Consider the following 14681-nt stretch of genomic DNA (forward strand, 5'->3'; position numbering starts at 1 on the left):
CACATTTATATTCACGGTCCCAGTACAGATTGCCAAGGGGGGTTCTTCTGACCCTCAGATAAATTTCTACAAACCTGTCGATTTTGGCTCGGGACATCACAGTCTGTACTTAGACGAGAAATGTTGGATATGTGAAACTCTTGCACGCAGCCCCGATATTAAGTTTTGCAAATCAAAAATATCCACCTGTATGAGCGGCCAATGCGGACTGCGGGGTAAGTAACATAAAGCCCCCAGTCATCATCTAATGCAACTTTACTGTGATAAATGAAAGATAAAAAAATAAAAAAGTGTATGAGCACCCATGCCCAGGACAAGATCAGCAGTGAAACGGCATTTTATTTAAACAACAGATTTTTAAACACTTTTTTTTTTCTCCTTTTCTTTTTTCTTGATTGACCCAATGGTAATACAACGGTTTGGTTAGTGCACTTTTTAAAAATGGCGTTGTAATACTTTAAAATAAAAGAAAAAATATATATACACACACAGGAGGGATGACGGCGACTGACAAAAATATGGCTTTCTATTTACGGGAAAAAGAAAAGAACAGTAAATGAGGCTGGTCTGAAGCAAACTATACGTAACAAAGAAAAATGTTTTTCCCAAATAAAACTAGGCGGCACATGCAGTTAAAGCCTCTATGTTGTTCCCCACTAGTGGAGATTAGAGCAGACTCTCGGCTAAACGATCACAGACAGGTTAGTACGTGGACCGGGGGAGGAGAGATCTCATTGAAGCACCATCGGCATTTTGCATGGCTGTCACAGCGGAGTGTGGGCGGTGATCTACACACGGTGCATCTCTTGTAGGAGCCGCTGGAGCGGGCGAAACGATTATCCCGATGTTCTGCATATACCAGAGAAGAGTTTGTGTGGTTTTTTTTTTTACCATTGTTTGAACATCTGACCTTAGGCTGCGCATCGTTTCACGTTATTTATTGCCTACAGAACTGGGATGAAGAAAACCGACTGCAATAAAACAGATTGGTATGGCACAGAAAAAAAAAATTCTGCTGTGTAACTGCTTCCAAAAAAAACAAAAAAACAATCCACAAAATATTTAGTTGTCATAGTCTAATGCCCGTCGTGTGTTATTAAATCGTCAGCTCTGCAGTGAGATTCCAAGGCTTTCATGGTATAGATGTCCTGAGGCAATTCTGACTTGCGTCGTACGAGGGGTCTTTCCTTCTTTAGATCTTTCAAAGCCTGGAAAATAAGGTAAAAAAATAAATTAAATCAGATGAAGAGCAGATATGAACTTTCTGATTTTCATGTATCAAACTTATTGCGTCCTTTTTGCAGCACAACCAACCAGTCCGTGATCATTTTGCCCATGAAAGCAGGGAGTGGCGCTGTGTCTGAAGAGACCCATAGGCTGCGGTGCATTGTTCTGGTCTCTGACAGTGATATCCAATCAGTGAAATAGCCTTATATATTGGCAACCAAAGTGCTTAGGGATGCAAACGGGGGCCTGGATCTGGATGTAGAGGGGGGCTTCGCACCGAGGCCTGGATCTGGATGTAGAGGGGGGGGCTTCACACCAGGGCCTGGCTCTGGATGTAGAGGGGGGGCTTCACACCAGGGCCTGGCTCTGGATGTAGAGGGGGAGCTCTCACCGGGGCCCAGCTCTGGAAGTAGAGGGGGCTTCGCACCAGGGCCTGACTTTGGATGTAGAGGGGGACTTTCCACCGGGGCCTGGCCTGGCTCTGGATGTAGAGGGAGGCTTCGCACAGAGATCTGGATGTAGGGGGGGGAAAGGGGCCTCGCACTGGGACCTGGCTCTGGATGTAGAGGGGGGCTTCACACCAGGGCCTGGAACTGGATACAGAGGGAGGCTTTCCACTGGGGCCTGGATCTTGATGTAGAGGGGGGCTTCCCATGGGGCCCAGCTCTGGATGTAGAGGGGGGACTTCACACCGGGGCCTGGCTCTGAATGTAGAGGGGGGCTTCACACCAGGGCCTGGATCTGGATGTAGAGGGGGAGTTCCCACCGGGGCCCGGCTCTGGATGTAGAGGGAGAGTTCCCACCGGGGCCTGCTTCTTGATGTAGAGAATGACTTCCCACCGGGGCCTGGATCTGGATGTAGAGGCGGGCCTCGCACTGGTACCTGGCTATGGACGTAGAGGGAGGCTTTCCACCAGGGCCTGGATCTGGATGTAGAGGGGGCTTCGCACCTGGACCTGGATGTAGAGGGGGGCTTCGTACCGGGACCTGGATCTGGATGTAGAAGGGGGGTCTCGCACTGCGACCTGGCTCTGGATGTAGAGGGGGGCTTCGCACCGGGACCTGGATGTAGAGGGGGGCTTCGTACCGGGACCTGGATGTAAAAGGGGGGTCTCGCACTGCGAACTGGCTCTGGATGTAGAGGGGGGCCCTCACACTGGGACCTGGTTCTGGATGTAGAGGGGGGCTTCACACAGGGGCCCAGCTCTGGATGTAGAGGGGGGCTTCGCACCAGGGCCTGGCTCTGGATGTAGAGGGGGACTTCCCACCGGGGCCTGGCTCTGGATGTAGAGGGGACTTCCCACCAGGGCCTGGCACTGGATGTAGAGGGGACTTCCCACCAGGGCCTGGACGTAGAGGGGGAGTTCCCACCGGGGCCCGGCTCTGGATGTAGAGGGAGAGTTCCCACCGGGGCCCGGCTCTGAATGTAGAGGGGGGGGGCCTCGCACTGGGACCTGGCTATGGATGTATAGTGGGGCTTCGCACCAAGGCCTGGATCTGGATGTAGAGGGAGGCTTTCCACCGGGGCCTGGATCTGGATGTAGAGGGGGCTTCGCACCGGGACCTGGATGTAGAGGGGGGCTTCGCACCTGGATCTGGATGTAGAAGGGGGGTCTCGCACTGGGACCTGGCTCTGGATGTAGAGGGGGGCTTCACACCGGGACCTGGATGTAGAGGGGCGCTTTCCACCGGGGCCTGAATCTGGATGTAGAGGGGACTTCCCACCAGGGCCTGTATCTGGATGTAGAGGGGGGCCTCGCACTGGGACCTAACTATGGATGTGTAGTGGGGCTTCGCACCAAGGCCTGGATCTGGATGCAGAGGGAGGCTTTCCACCGGGGCCTGGATCTGGATGTAGAGGGGGCTTCGCACCGGGACCTGGATGTAGAGGGGGGCTTTGCACCTGGATCTGGATGTAGAAGGGGGGGTCTCGCACTGGGACCTGGATCTGGATGTAGAAGGGGGGGTCTCGCACTGGGACCTGGCTCTGGATGTAGAGGGGGGCTTCGCACCGGGACCTGGATGTAGAGGGGCGCTTTGCAGCGGGACCTGGATCTGGATGTAGAAGGAGGGGTCTCGCACTGCGACCTGGCTCTGGATGTAGAGGGGGGCTTCGCACCGGGGCCTGGATCTGGATGTAGAGGAGGACTTCCTACCGGGGACTGGCTCTGGATGCAGAGGGGGCTTCCCATCGGGGACTGGCTCTGGACGTAGAGAGGAGCCCGGCTCTGGATGGAGAGGGGGGGCTTCGCACCAGGGCCTGGCTCTGAATGTAGAGGGGGGCTTCACACCAGGGCCTGACTCTGGATGTAGAGCGGGACTTCCCACCGGGGCCTGGCCTGGCTCTGGATGTAGAGGGAGGCTTCGCACAGAGATCTGGATGTAGGGGGGGCCTCGCACTGGGACCTGGCTCTGGATGTAGAGGGGGGCTTCACACCAGGGCCTGGATCTGGATATAGAGGGAGGCTTTCCACTGGGGCCTGGATATTGATGTAGAGGGGGGCTTCCCACGGGGCCCAGCTCTGGATGTAGAGGGGGGCTTCACACCAGGGCCTGGATCTGGATGTAGAGGGAGAGTTCCCACCGGGGGCCTGGATCTGGATGTAGAGGGGGGGCCTCGCACTGGGACCTGGCTATGGATGTATAGTGGGGCTTCGCACCAAGGCCTGGATCTGGATGTAGAGGGAGGCTTTCCACCGGGGGCCCGGCTCTGGATGTAGAGGGAGAGTTCCCACCGGGGCCTGGTTCTTGATGTAGAGGGGGACTTCCCACCGGGGCCTGGATCTGGATGTAGAGGGTGGCCTCGCACTGGGACCTGGCTATGGACGTAGAGGGAGGCTTTCCACCAGGGCCTGGATCTGGATGTAGAGGGGGCTTCGTACCGGGACCTGGATGCAGAAGGGGGGTCTCGCACTGGGACCTGGTTCTGGATGTAGAGGGGGGCTTCACACAGGGGCCCAGCTCTGGATGTAGAGGGGGCTTCGCATCAGGGCCTCTCTCTGGATGTAGAGGGGACTTCCCACCGGGGCCTGGCACTGGATGTAGAGGGGGCGTTCCCACCGGGGCCCGGCTCTGGATGTAGAGGGGGCTTTGCACCAGGGCCTGGCTCTTGATGTAGAGAGGGGGCCTCGCACTGGGACCTGGCTATGGATGTATAGTGGGGCTTCGCACCAAGGCCTGGATCTGGATGTAGAGGGAGGCTTTCCACCGGGGCCTGGATCTGGATGTAGAGGGGACTTCCCACCAGGGCCTGTATCTGGATGTAGAGGGGGGCCTTGCACTGGGACCTGGCTATGGATGTGTAGTGGGGCTTCGCACCAAGGCCTGGATCTGGATGTAGAGGGAGGCTTTCCACCGGAGCCTGGATCTGGATGTAGAGGGGGCTTCGCACCGGGACCTGGATCTGGATGGATAGGGGGACTTCCCACCAGCGCCTGGCTCTGGATGGAGAGGGGGACTTCCCACCAGGGCCTAGCTCTGGATGGAGAGGGGGACTTCCCACCAGGGCCTGGCTCTGGATGTTGAAGGTGGGGGCTTCCCACCGGGGCCTGGATATGGATGTAGAAGGGGCTTCGCATTGGGCCTGGATGTAGATGGAAGCTTCACACTTGGGCCTGGAAGATGGAATCTGGAAGGATGCACTATACAGCTTGGGTCAGAGCCAACGTTCGGCAATCTTCATGTATGATTTGTGTACCAGGCACCGTCTGTTAGTGCAGTTACACGTTTGCCTGTGTTGGCATGAGTGGCCTTGTAGTCTCGGCAATCATCTGATGCCCGTCCTGCAGAGCACTGCGCTGTTTTCTCAGCAGACCTCACTCTTTGCAAGAACGGCTCCTTAAAACTCCCCTTTGCCCCACAATATATTATTTATCTGCACAGTGACAGATATATATGAACAAAACTGGAAGCAATGGGCCTAAAACTAATGAATCGGTTGGCCACCGTTACCTGAGACGCCTCTTCCCGCACTGTCTTCTTAAGCATCTGTACATCTTCTAGTAAGGGGCCGTCTGTTTCCATTGCAACAGGACTGTTCAGAGCAGATGTGTCAGTATACATGGGGTACTGAAATGCAAAGCAGTAATCAGCCGAGGACGAAGAACCGCTAACTGTTTAATTAATTGAATCCATCCTTCTCTAGGCAGACACGTTTGAATACACAGGACCTGGGACTTGATCATCCTGAGATGCCTGGTTCATCAATAGAATATCAGAACAAACCAGTGGAAAAGGGCAAATCAACCCCCTGCGGGAAGCCACAAGAGCCCGTCACACAAGTTGAGTGTTTCTTGCCAGAACTCGGAGAAGAATTTCTGTACGACCTGTGCACAGTCAGTCTTCACTCGCACATGAGGAGCAGAGGAATCTATCTCCCCCTTGTCACATAACACGTCAGGGGGCCGCTATGTAAACACTGCTACTTGTCAGCCTGGCCCACCCTTCCCCTGCAAGATCACATTCTCCAAACATCTGGCTTTAGTTAGCGGCTATTTTTGCCACATTAGGAGATAAGGAGAGACCTGCTGAGAAAAGGTCACGATTCTGAGAGGTGTCAGTGAGTGCCTAATGCAGACGCTGCAGTTATACAACCAATAAATATGATCTATTGGACAAATATTCCTAACAGCATGGTGAAGTGCAGTAAACAGGGCACTCATCAGGTGACTTAAAGGGGCGTCTCTTCAGAGCACATATGCGACCAACACATCTATAGAGGTATATATAAACTCACAGAAAAAAACATGGGTCCCATATAATACTCAATTACAATTGAATTTGACTAGATGTATATGCCCATGTGTAAAAAGGACTAATAGGTGTATACTCCCAAAATATATATAACCACAGAGAAAAATGGAGTTCCATACACAAGTATATTAAAAAGTAAACTTTTATTGAAACATATGAAAAGACGTACAACAATATAAATGAAGAAAGGACAAAAAACCTAGTTGGAAGACCCCCCTAAGGGGGGTTGACCTGGGACCTCGGCACCTTACGTTTTTCCACCATGGGTAAGAAAACTATTTCAGATTAAGTTATACTGCTCGGTTTCTTTTTGTGTGCTGGTCACTATGACAGTTACTAGGGCACACATTTATATGTAGGCACTCAGTGTTTTTCTACTAGTGCGTTGACTTACTCTTTGGATGCGTATTCATATGCATGCATTCAGTGATGTCTTTGATATATGCGTCGTTTGACTTACTGAGTGCCATATGATGATTACTAAGCAGTATATACTTTGTACCTGTGTGTTAATATAGATACATATTCATTTTCATGCCGTGGCTTTACTTGTCTTCCAACTAGGTTTTTTGTCCTTTCTTCATTTATATTGTACGTCTTTTCATATGTTTCAATAAAAGTTTACTTTTTAATATACTTGTGTATAAAACTCCATTTTTCTCTGTGGTTACATCTATAGAGGGGCATAAGAATGCTGGTCGCTCGTGCCCATTACCATCCCATTCACACAGGAGTCACTGGTCGCAAGGTTGTCAAAATTCTGAGGGCCCAAGAGACCCACCGATCCTATGAATGAAGGAGTCCCAGGACTACCCTTTCTGCACAGTAGTGCCTGGGCATGAAGTGAAGAAAGTCTTCGGCAGGATAGCAATGCTCATTTCTAGTGATGAGCGAGCATACTCGTTGCTCGGGTTTTCCCAAGCATGCTCTGGTGGTCTCAGCGTATTTTGGCATGCTCGGAGATTTAGTTTTCGGCGCTTCAGCTGCATGATTTGTGACTGCTGGACAACCTGAATACATTTGGGAAATCCCTAACAAACAGGCATTCCTCACATGTCTTCAGCCTGTCTAGCAGTCGCAAATCATGCAGCTGCGGCAACGAAAACTAAATCTCCGAGTACTAAAATACTCGGAGATCACCCGAGCATGCTCAGGAAAACCCGAGTAACGAGTACACTCGCTCATCACTACTTATTTCCCTTCACTCTCAGGATCTGTGGGGGTCTCACAAGTCACCCATTATAGCAAAACCCATACAGTACCGCTCGGAGATCCCACAAACAGTAGTTAAAAAATGTTGTACCAAGATTGTAAGTTATCTCCTATCCTAACTTACTAATAGCTAGAGGTCTGACTACTGGGACCCCCATCTGAATCTACATCTCTGCTGCATTCATTGTCTGAGTGACTGCCAGTCCCTTAGGCAATGAATGGAGCAGAGTGTCTGACCTCTGTTTGTACAGCCCGATTCCCGGAATCTGTGGATAACCCAGCAGTCGGACCCCCAGTGATCCCTTCAGGTGTGTTCAGATTTGTGGCAAAAATATCTGGAAATCAATTCCGTTTAATGTGAATTTATCTGCACACGGATTTGTACAAGTGCGGCTCAAATGCATTTGACAAGCATTGAAATCTTTGCAGCAAATCTGCTCCATGAATTCACCCATAAAAGCCCAGACATAAGGTTACAAGTTTCGCCGTACACACCTGGGGGTTGGATTTGGCTAGATTCTCAATTTTAACCCAGGCTTCTTCTCTTTCTCTCAGCTTTAGTTTTTCCCTGGAAGACAGACAGACATGCAAAAAGGAAAGAAAATTATAATCTATAAAATGGGCTCCCCTAAAAATATGCTAAAGAACTTTGCAAAAAATAAAATTATGTATGCAAGAGTCTACACACTGAGGAGAAAATCTGCAGCATAAATGGACCAGCGCTGCCGAAATAAAAGTCTATGCACGGCGTGGAGCAACGAAAGGAAAAATGCGCAGTAGAACTGCAGGACTTCAGCAACGGCTCTGCAAACTCCGCAGTGCAGGCAACTCATGGGAGCGGATCATCGCTACAAGCCCAGTATAAGTGGTCTAATGGTGGCCAGATCTCTAGGAATGATACCAGCCCCAAGGCCGACGCTTCTAGAGCTGCGATCTCTGACTTACTTTTGCTTTTCTGCCTTAAACTGTTGAGTGCAGTCATCAAAGAGTTTTTGGTTCATCTCCATAAACAACTTCAGAGCGTTGTATATCAAGCCGTGAATCGTCCTGGATTGACAAAAAAACAAAAAAATATATATATAGTCACCAGTCAGATGAATGCTGGGACTAATTGCTGCAATAACCTAAAAGGAAGAGCCCATGGCAAACTCACAGCTCTGAATGTTGCCTGATGTGCACAGCGGGTGAGTAAAACAATGAAGGGTTCAGGTCGGACCCTCACTGATGAAGAGTTGGTACATCACTAGAACATGACCGGGCGCCATCAGATGGGCGTACCCCCATATATACGCGGAGATTTATTCCTTCCATTTATAAAATGCGGTCTAGATGAAAGCCATGCAGAAGCTTAGTGGTCGCCTCTCCATGCCACTCATGACTCCATAGAGGCCACCATACAACCCATGGCCAACAGGGTAATGGTGTTGGGCAGGAGAAAATGTTTTCTTACTTGTTCCAATGTGTCTTGGAGTTCCGGTACAAGGATGGGAACATGATGGGAAGGATTTTAGCTGCATTGTCGCTGATTAAGCTCATGATGTATTCGTTATTCCAATAGTACAACGCTCTCTCCGCCACCTGAAACACAATAAGGTGAGGGTTTCTTACAATGTAACACTTAGGTAGGGGTTTGGTTGGTAGCTTGGCATACCTGGAAATGGGGGCTGGACACGCACTTGGCAAGCTGTCTGAAGAGTGGCTCCATCACCTTCACAAACTCCGAGGGCTCTATGACGTCTAAAATTTCCTCTAGTTCATTTAAAAACATAACTTCCTTAGGACTGTGGGTCTTCGGCCAATATTTCAGCAGCGCCATCACCACCTGCAGGAAAGAGCAATACCCATATGGTCAGTTCCCGGAGGCGACATTATCTTCACTGCTGCCATAATCTATAGGTGTAAATTACAACCTTCCTCATTGCACCCACATTGTCCATCCTCCCTAGTTTCCTTCCAGTACAATAATGAGGATTCCACAAAAACTCCTGAAACTTACCGGTTCAGTCAGTGTACTGTCCTTCTCCAAAAACTGAACAACACAATACGCCAGCTAAAAGGAGAAAAATCAATGAATAAAAACACATATGGACAAAAAAATATATATACGTTAAATGTCTGAATGAAAAGTCAATTGCTTCATGTAAGGGGAATTTTGAGTCTTCAGGGCCAGCCCTGCTACCCGTGCACACAGACATGCAGCCCTGCTACCCGTGCACACAGACATGCAGCCCTGCTACCCGTGCACACAGACATGCAGCCCTGCTACCCGTGCACAGACATGCAGCCCTGCTACCCGCGCACACAGACATGCAGCCCTGCTACCCGCGCACACAGACATGCAGCCCTGCTACCCGCGCACACAGACATGCAGCCCTGCTACCCGCGCACACAGACATGCAGCCCTGCTACCCGCGCACACAGACATGCAGCCCTGCTACCCGCGCACACAGACATGCAGCCCTGCTACCCGCGCACACAGACATGCAGCCCTGCTACCCGCGCACACAGACATGCAGCCCTGCTACCCGTGCACACAGACATGCAGCCCTGCTACCCGTGCACACAGACATGCAGCCCTGCTACCCGTGCACACAGACATGCAGCCCTGCTACACGTGCACACAGACATGCAGCCCTGCTACCCGTGCACAGACATGCAGCCCTGCTACCCGTGCACATTATCACACACATCTTGCAGTTCCTAATTGGGATGTGAACGGAGGCTGTAAGAGCTGAGTAGCTGAAGGACCTTCCACCTAACTAACTTAATGTCATGTAATCAGTTACTTAACCTGAACGGTTAATGGGTTAATCGGGTGGAAGGTCCTTCAGTTTTCTTCTCAGCACGTGCAGCCTCCATACAGGTGCCTGCTTCTTTCTCTTCTGCCCTGCATCGATCACACAGATCAGTGTCAGAAAGGAGAAGAAAGGGCGGCTTCCTCTGTGATCCGGAAGGAGGCAGTGTCAAGTGTTCTCCTCCATCACAGAAGCTGCCTCTGGACTATGAGACGCACATACTTTTAGCAAAAGTTTTTCTTGTTAAAAAAATACCATATGTAGTAAGGTGCACTGAATAGTCTGGCTACAACAAGGGTGCACTGAGTGCTTGTGCTTGGTTTGAACAGTCATTTTGTGATGAAAAGACTTTAAACCTCTCCCTGATATGGCAATTTAACTTTTTTTCCTCCCCTCTTCCAAGATGCCCATTTTTTATTTTTCTGTCTACATAGCTGTATGAGGGCTTGGTTTTAGTGGAATGAATTGCAAAGTTGGATGACACCATTTGGTTTAACGCTCAATCTAGTGAGCAAATATGAAAAAAAAATATTCAAGTGCAGTGAAATTTTGCAAAAAAAATAATTATATATTATACACACACACCACAATTTTATGGATTCTTTAAGTGGTAAAAAAAAAAAAAAAAACTGAAAATTTGTGCACAAAAATATTTTTTGCTTGTGCTGTTACTTTACGAGAACAGCACAAGCATGTTTTCATTTTTCGGTTGATGGAGCTGTGCGGGGGCTTCTTTTTTTTTGCCCTTAGCTGAAATTTTTATTGACATGGTGTTGAACATTTCTTATTGCTAAGAAAAAAAAAAAAGCTGTAATTCTGGCCGTACTATTTTATTTTCTCTTTACGGCGTCTTGATCTGGTTACTAAATGTAATCTTTTGATAGATCCAACCACCCGAGCCGCTGCCGCCACACCAACCACCAGAGCTGCCGCCACACCAACCACCAGAGCTGCCGCCACACCAACCACCAGAGCTGCCGCCACACCAACCACCAGAGCTGCCGCCACACCAACCACCAGAGCTGCCGCCACACCAACCACCAGAGCTGCCGCCACACCAACCACCAGAGCTGCCGCCACACCAACCACCAGAGCTGCCGCCACACCAACCACCAGAGCTGCCGCCACACCAACCACCAGAGCTGCCGCCACACCAACCACCAGAGCTGCCGCCACACCAACCACCAGAGCTGCCGCCACACCAACCACCAGAGCTGCCGCCACACCAACCACCAGAGCTGCCGCCACACCAACCACCAGAGCTGCCGCCACACCAACCACCAGAGCTGCCGCCACACCACCACCATAGCTGCCGCCTCACCACCACCAGAGCTGCAGCACACCGACCTCCCGTCTCTAACCCATTATCCGGAAGAATGTAAGTCCGCAAGGACAGGGTCCTCTTCCCTCTGTACCAGTCTGTCATTGTAAATTTGTTTACTGTAATCGATATCTATAACCCTGTATGTAACCCCTTTTCACATGTACAGCACCATGGAATTAATGGTGCTTTATAAATAAATAATAATAGATCGAATTATTATGGAACGAGGTGGCTTTATTGTTATTTTTTTACTGTTAAAGAGGGAAAAACATGAATTTTTCGAAACTTGTTTCTTCACTTTAATTTCTTAGCCCCTTAAGTATTATACCTGTTTCCTACCTATGAAATCCAGCTACAGTAGTACTGTAAAGGCAGGCTCTAAGTTCTTCTGCTGATCCCTGGCTACAATACCATTGTACCATTGCTCCCTGCAATCATGTCGCAGAGAGGCCAATGGGTGCATATAAGTGGCTAACGGCAGCAGGTGGAGCTCAGCGCCATACGAGAGGCTAACGGCAGCAGGTGGAGCTCAGCGCCATACGAGAGGCTAACGGCAGCAGGTGGAGCTCAGCGCCGTACGAGAGGCTAACGGCAGCAGGTGGAGCTCAGCGCCGTACGAGAGGCTAACGGCAGCAGGTGGAGCTCAGCGCCATACGAGAGGCTAACGGCAGCAGGTGGAGCTCAGCGCCGTACGAGAGGCTAACGGCAGCAGGTGGAGCTCAGCGCCGTACGAGAGGCTAATGGCAGCAGGTGGAGCTCAGCGCCATACGAGTGCCTAACGGTAGCAGGTGGAGCTCAGCCCCATACGAGAGGCTAACGGCAGCAGGTGGAGCTCAGCATCATACAAGAGGCTAGCGGCAGCAGGTGGAGCAAAGCCCCATACTCGATGCTAACAACATCAGGTGGAGCACAAGAGTCACCCGCAGCTGCTCTTGGAGGCAAAGGATGGCAGTGTAAGGGCTCCTTCTCACTTACGAGCAAATCGGATGAGTCTCGCATGGTTAAAACCCGGCTCTGCACCCGGCAGTCAGATCGGAGCGTGCGGCAGCACAGGAATACATGCAGCCGCACACTCTGCTCCTCTGTGCCGGCAGCAGCGCCGGGGTATTGTCGTGCGAGACTCATCCGAGTCTTGCAGAAGTGAGAAGGAGCCCTAAGACAGCCAGTGTCTGCCGGCAATGGTGCAGGTTCAGTTTCTCTGGTGATTGGTGGCCCATTCATACAGCCAGTCAGCAATGAGTGTTCCTGTGAGTGCTTGTTCATTTAATATCAGTTTATATTACTTTCCCTGCCAAAACCACAGGATAAAGCTGAACATTCATGTGTAGGGGGAAGCCGGAGGAGCCATCTCATGTGTTTGGGCATCTTCACGGCAAGGACGGGGCAGTTACCTGTGGATGGTAGACGCTGAGTGACTTCACTTTGTGTAACGGTAATAACACCTTCAGTAAGAATATCTTGTGCTCTTCTTTTAATGGTAAGGCAAATCCATTGATTATACTGAAACACAGGATAAAGAGAATTTCTATTATGGCGGCTCTACAGAAGCAGACGGCGCATCTCAACCATTAGGGGGGGGGGGGAGGGGGTGTGTGGAAGTAATGACCAAACCAGTGATGAGAAGACGGTAAGTCTGCCAATGTGAGAATAAATCCAAAAATATACTGTAGTGTGATGTCGGATTGTAAGCACCCAGGAGGCAGGCAATGTTAGTAACAGTGACTCTACATGATGCTGCACTATATGTTGGTGCCATATAAGCAACAGACAGATTGATGAATACAGGGCATTTGTCTTCTGTTAATAGAACATTTCATGTCTAATAAAGTCAGCTAAAATGTTTGCTTTTTCTGAGGGTGGCCACCAGGGGCGCTGTCTGACTGGAGATGGCAGTGAGTGAAATGTGTGACCCTCTTCCCATCTTTGTGCGGATTTTCAGCTCCGGTTGAAGACCCCCGTCTGCTCATACAGCATCTCATGTTAGCTTCCCTGCAGAATACAAATAAATACATGAAAAGTACCCACCTCCCGAGGATTTCCAGCAGCTCTGCTATGCCGTTGTGATGTTCTGTTTCATAAATAAACCTAAAAAGAGAATAAAGAACCAATGAGATATGGAAAAATATCTGCACCGACCTACACCGGTGACCAGTCACATTAATGAAAAAAAAAAAAGCCATGGGCAACCCGGCCGCTCATTCTTAATTTTCGATTTTTATGTAGTGATAGGATCCTAGCAAATTATCCTCTACCCTATCGTTAGAAGATAACAAAAATGTGGGGGGAATAGGGAAAATAACCCTTTAATACAAGTGGGTGCAACCCTGACTTGCTTGGCTTTTTCCACAGCGGTAAAGCATTCAATAGAACTTGCCATATGTGTTTAAAGGGAAATAATCCCAATTAAATGACTGTCCAGACTCCCAACATTGGGAAAGGGTTAAGGGAACATTATCTCAATTCTCACATATCCTCTGTGGCACTTCTGGCTTCAGAACGGAGTTGGGGATGACAGACGCTGGTTGGGTCACCAGATGTGCACACCATGTTTGCAGAGACTGAACTGTTAGCCGTTTCAGTGAACAGTGAACGGACCGGGAAATTCCAAGTTCGTCCAATGCACTGAAGTCTATGTGTGCGACAGGAAATTAAACACATTTGGGCAAAGGTCAGACGTTCCGCGAGTCGGGAAAAGCTGCAGGCAGCGAAGAACATTTACCATGAAACATGGATCAAAAAAAACTAATGGACTGAAAGTATAAATTATTGACGTCACAATCACAAAGCAGCAGCTCACGTGATACCGGGGGAACGAGCAGTAACGTGCATTTATTACTTCCAGCATGCGGAGAAAAGAACAATACTTATGACCAGATCCTTCAATTAAGAAACAAAAAGACCTCGGCGCCAAGAACATTCTGTACCAGGAGACTATACGGAGGAGAAATAAAGAAAAACCTTACAATATAGGACAGCTCAGGAATGGAGGGCACACGGGCACATCCCCGTGTAACACCAAGGCACTGGCACTTCAGGAACATCCATCAGTTCAGTCAGGAAGCAGAAGCTATTGTGGATCAATGTGAGTGGGCTTAAGTGACAACAGGAGCAATGGAGGACATCCAAATGGGAACGTGCCGGTGGTGGCCGAAGAAGACTGTCCTCGCTCCTTCCCGATTCTTCTGTAGCTTTTCTTTGTGTCCTTGTCACTACAGGTACCATGAGGTGGTGCCCGGGCCCATGCAGCTTTCACAGGAGTCCAGCTTCTCCTTACAAGGCTTCAAGTGTCCCAGCAAAGCCTCAAGAGCGCTGAGGAGACACCAGGACACATGAAAAGAGCCAGAGTCGAAGAAAAACCATCAGCCCAATTG

General features: G+C 49.9%; 1 protein-coding gene across 4 annotated transcripts in view; it reads right to left on the reverse strand.

The window, feature by feature from the left end:
- Nucleotides 1–321: 321 nt before the first annotated feature.
- The window catches only part of PPP2R5C (protein phosphatase 2 regulatory subunit B'gamma), an 80700-nt gene continuing 66340 nt past the window's right edge, over nucleotides 322–14681 (reverse strand). For 2 of the 4 annotated variants that reach the window (XM_069738058.1, XM_069738068.1), the window contains 9 exons: nucleotides 13336–13395; nucleotides 12702–12810; nucleotides 9188–9241; nucleotides 8843–9013; nucleotides 8642–8769; nucleotides 8137–8238; nucleotides 7687–7759; nucleotides 5179–5260; nucleotides 322–1208 (listed from right to left, as the gene is read on the reverse strand). In XM_069738058.1, coding sequence (XP_069594159.1) covers nucleotides 5207–5260; nucleotides 7687–7759; nucleotides 8137–8238; nucleotides 8642–8769; nucleotides 8843–9013; nucleotides 9188–9241; nucleotides 12702–12810; nucleotides 13336–13395 — 751 coding nt within the window. In that variant the 3' untranslated portion in view covers nucleotides 322–1208; nucleotides 5179–5206. Of the gene's footprint in view, nucleotides 1209–5178; nucleotides 5296–7686; nucleotides 7760–8136; nucleotides 8239–8641; nucleotides 8770–8842; nucleotides 9014–9187; nucleotides 9242–12701; nucleotides 12811–13335; nucleotides 13396–14681 lie in introns of all 4 variants that reach the window. The other 2 variants (XM_069738040.1, XM_069738051.1) reach the window with 1 other exon arrangement.

This window comes from Ranitomeya imitator, chromosome 1 (assembly GCF_032444005.1).
Source record: "Ranitomeya imitator isolate aRanImi1 chromosome 1, aRanImi1.pri, whole genome shotgun sequence".
Taxonomy (NCBI): Eukaryota; Metazoa; Chordata; class Amphibia; order Anura; family Dendrobatidae; genus Ranitomeya; species Ranitomeya imitator.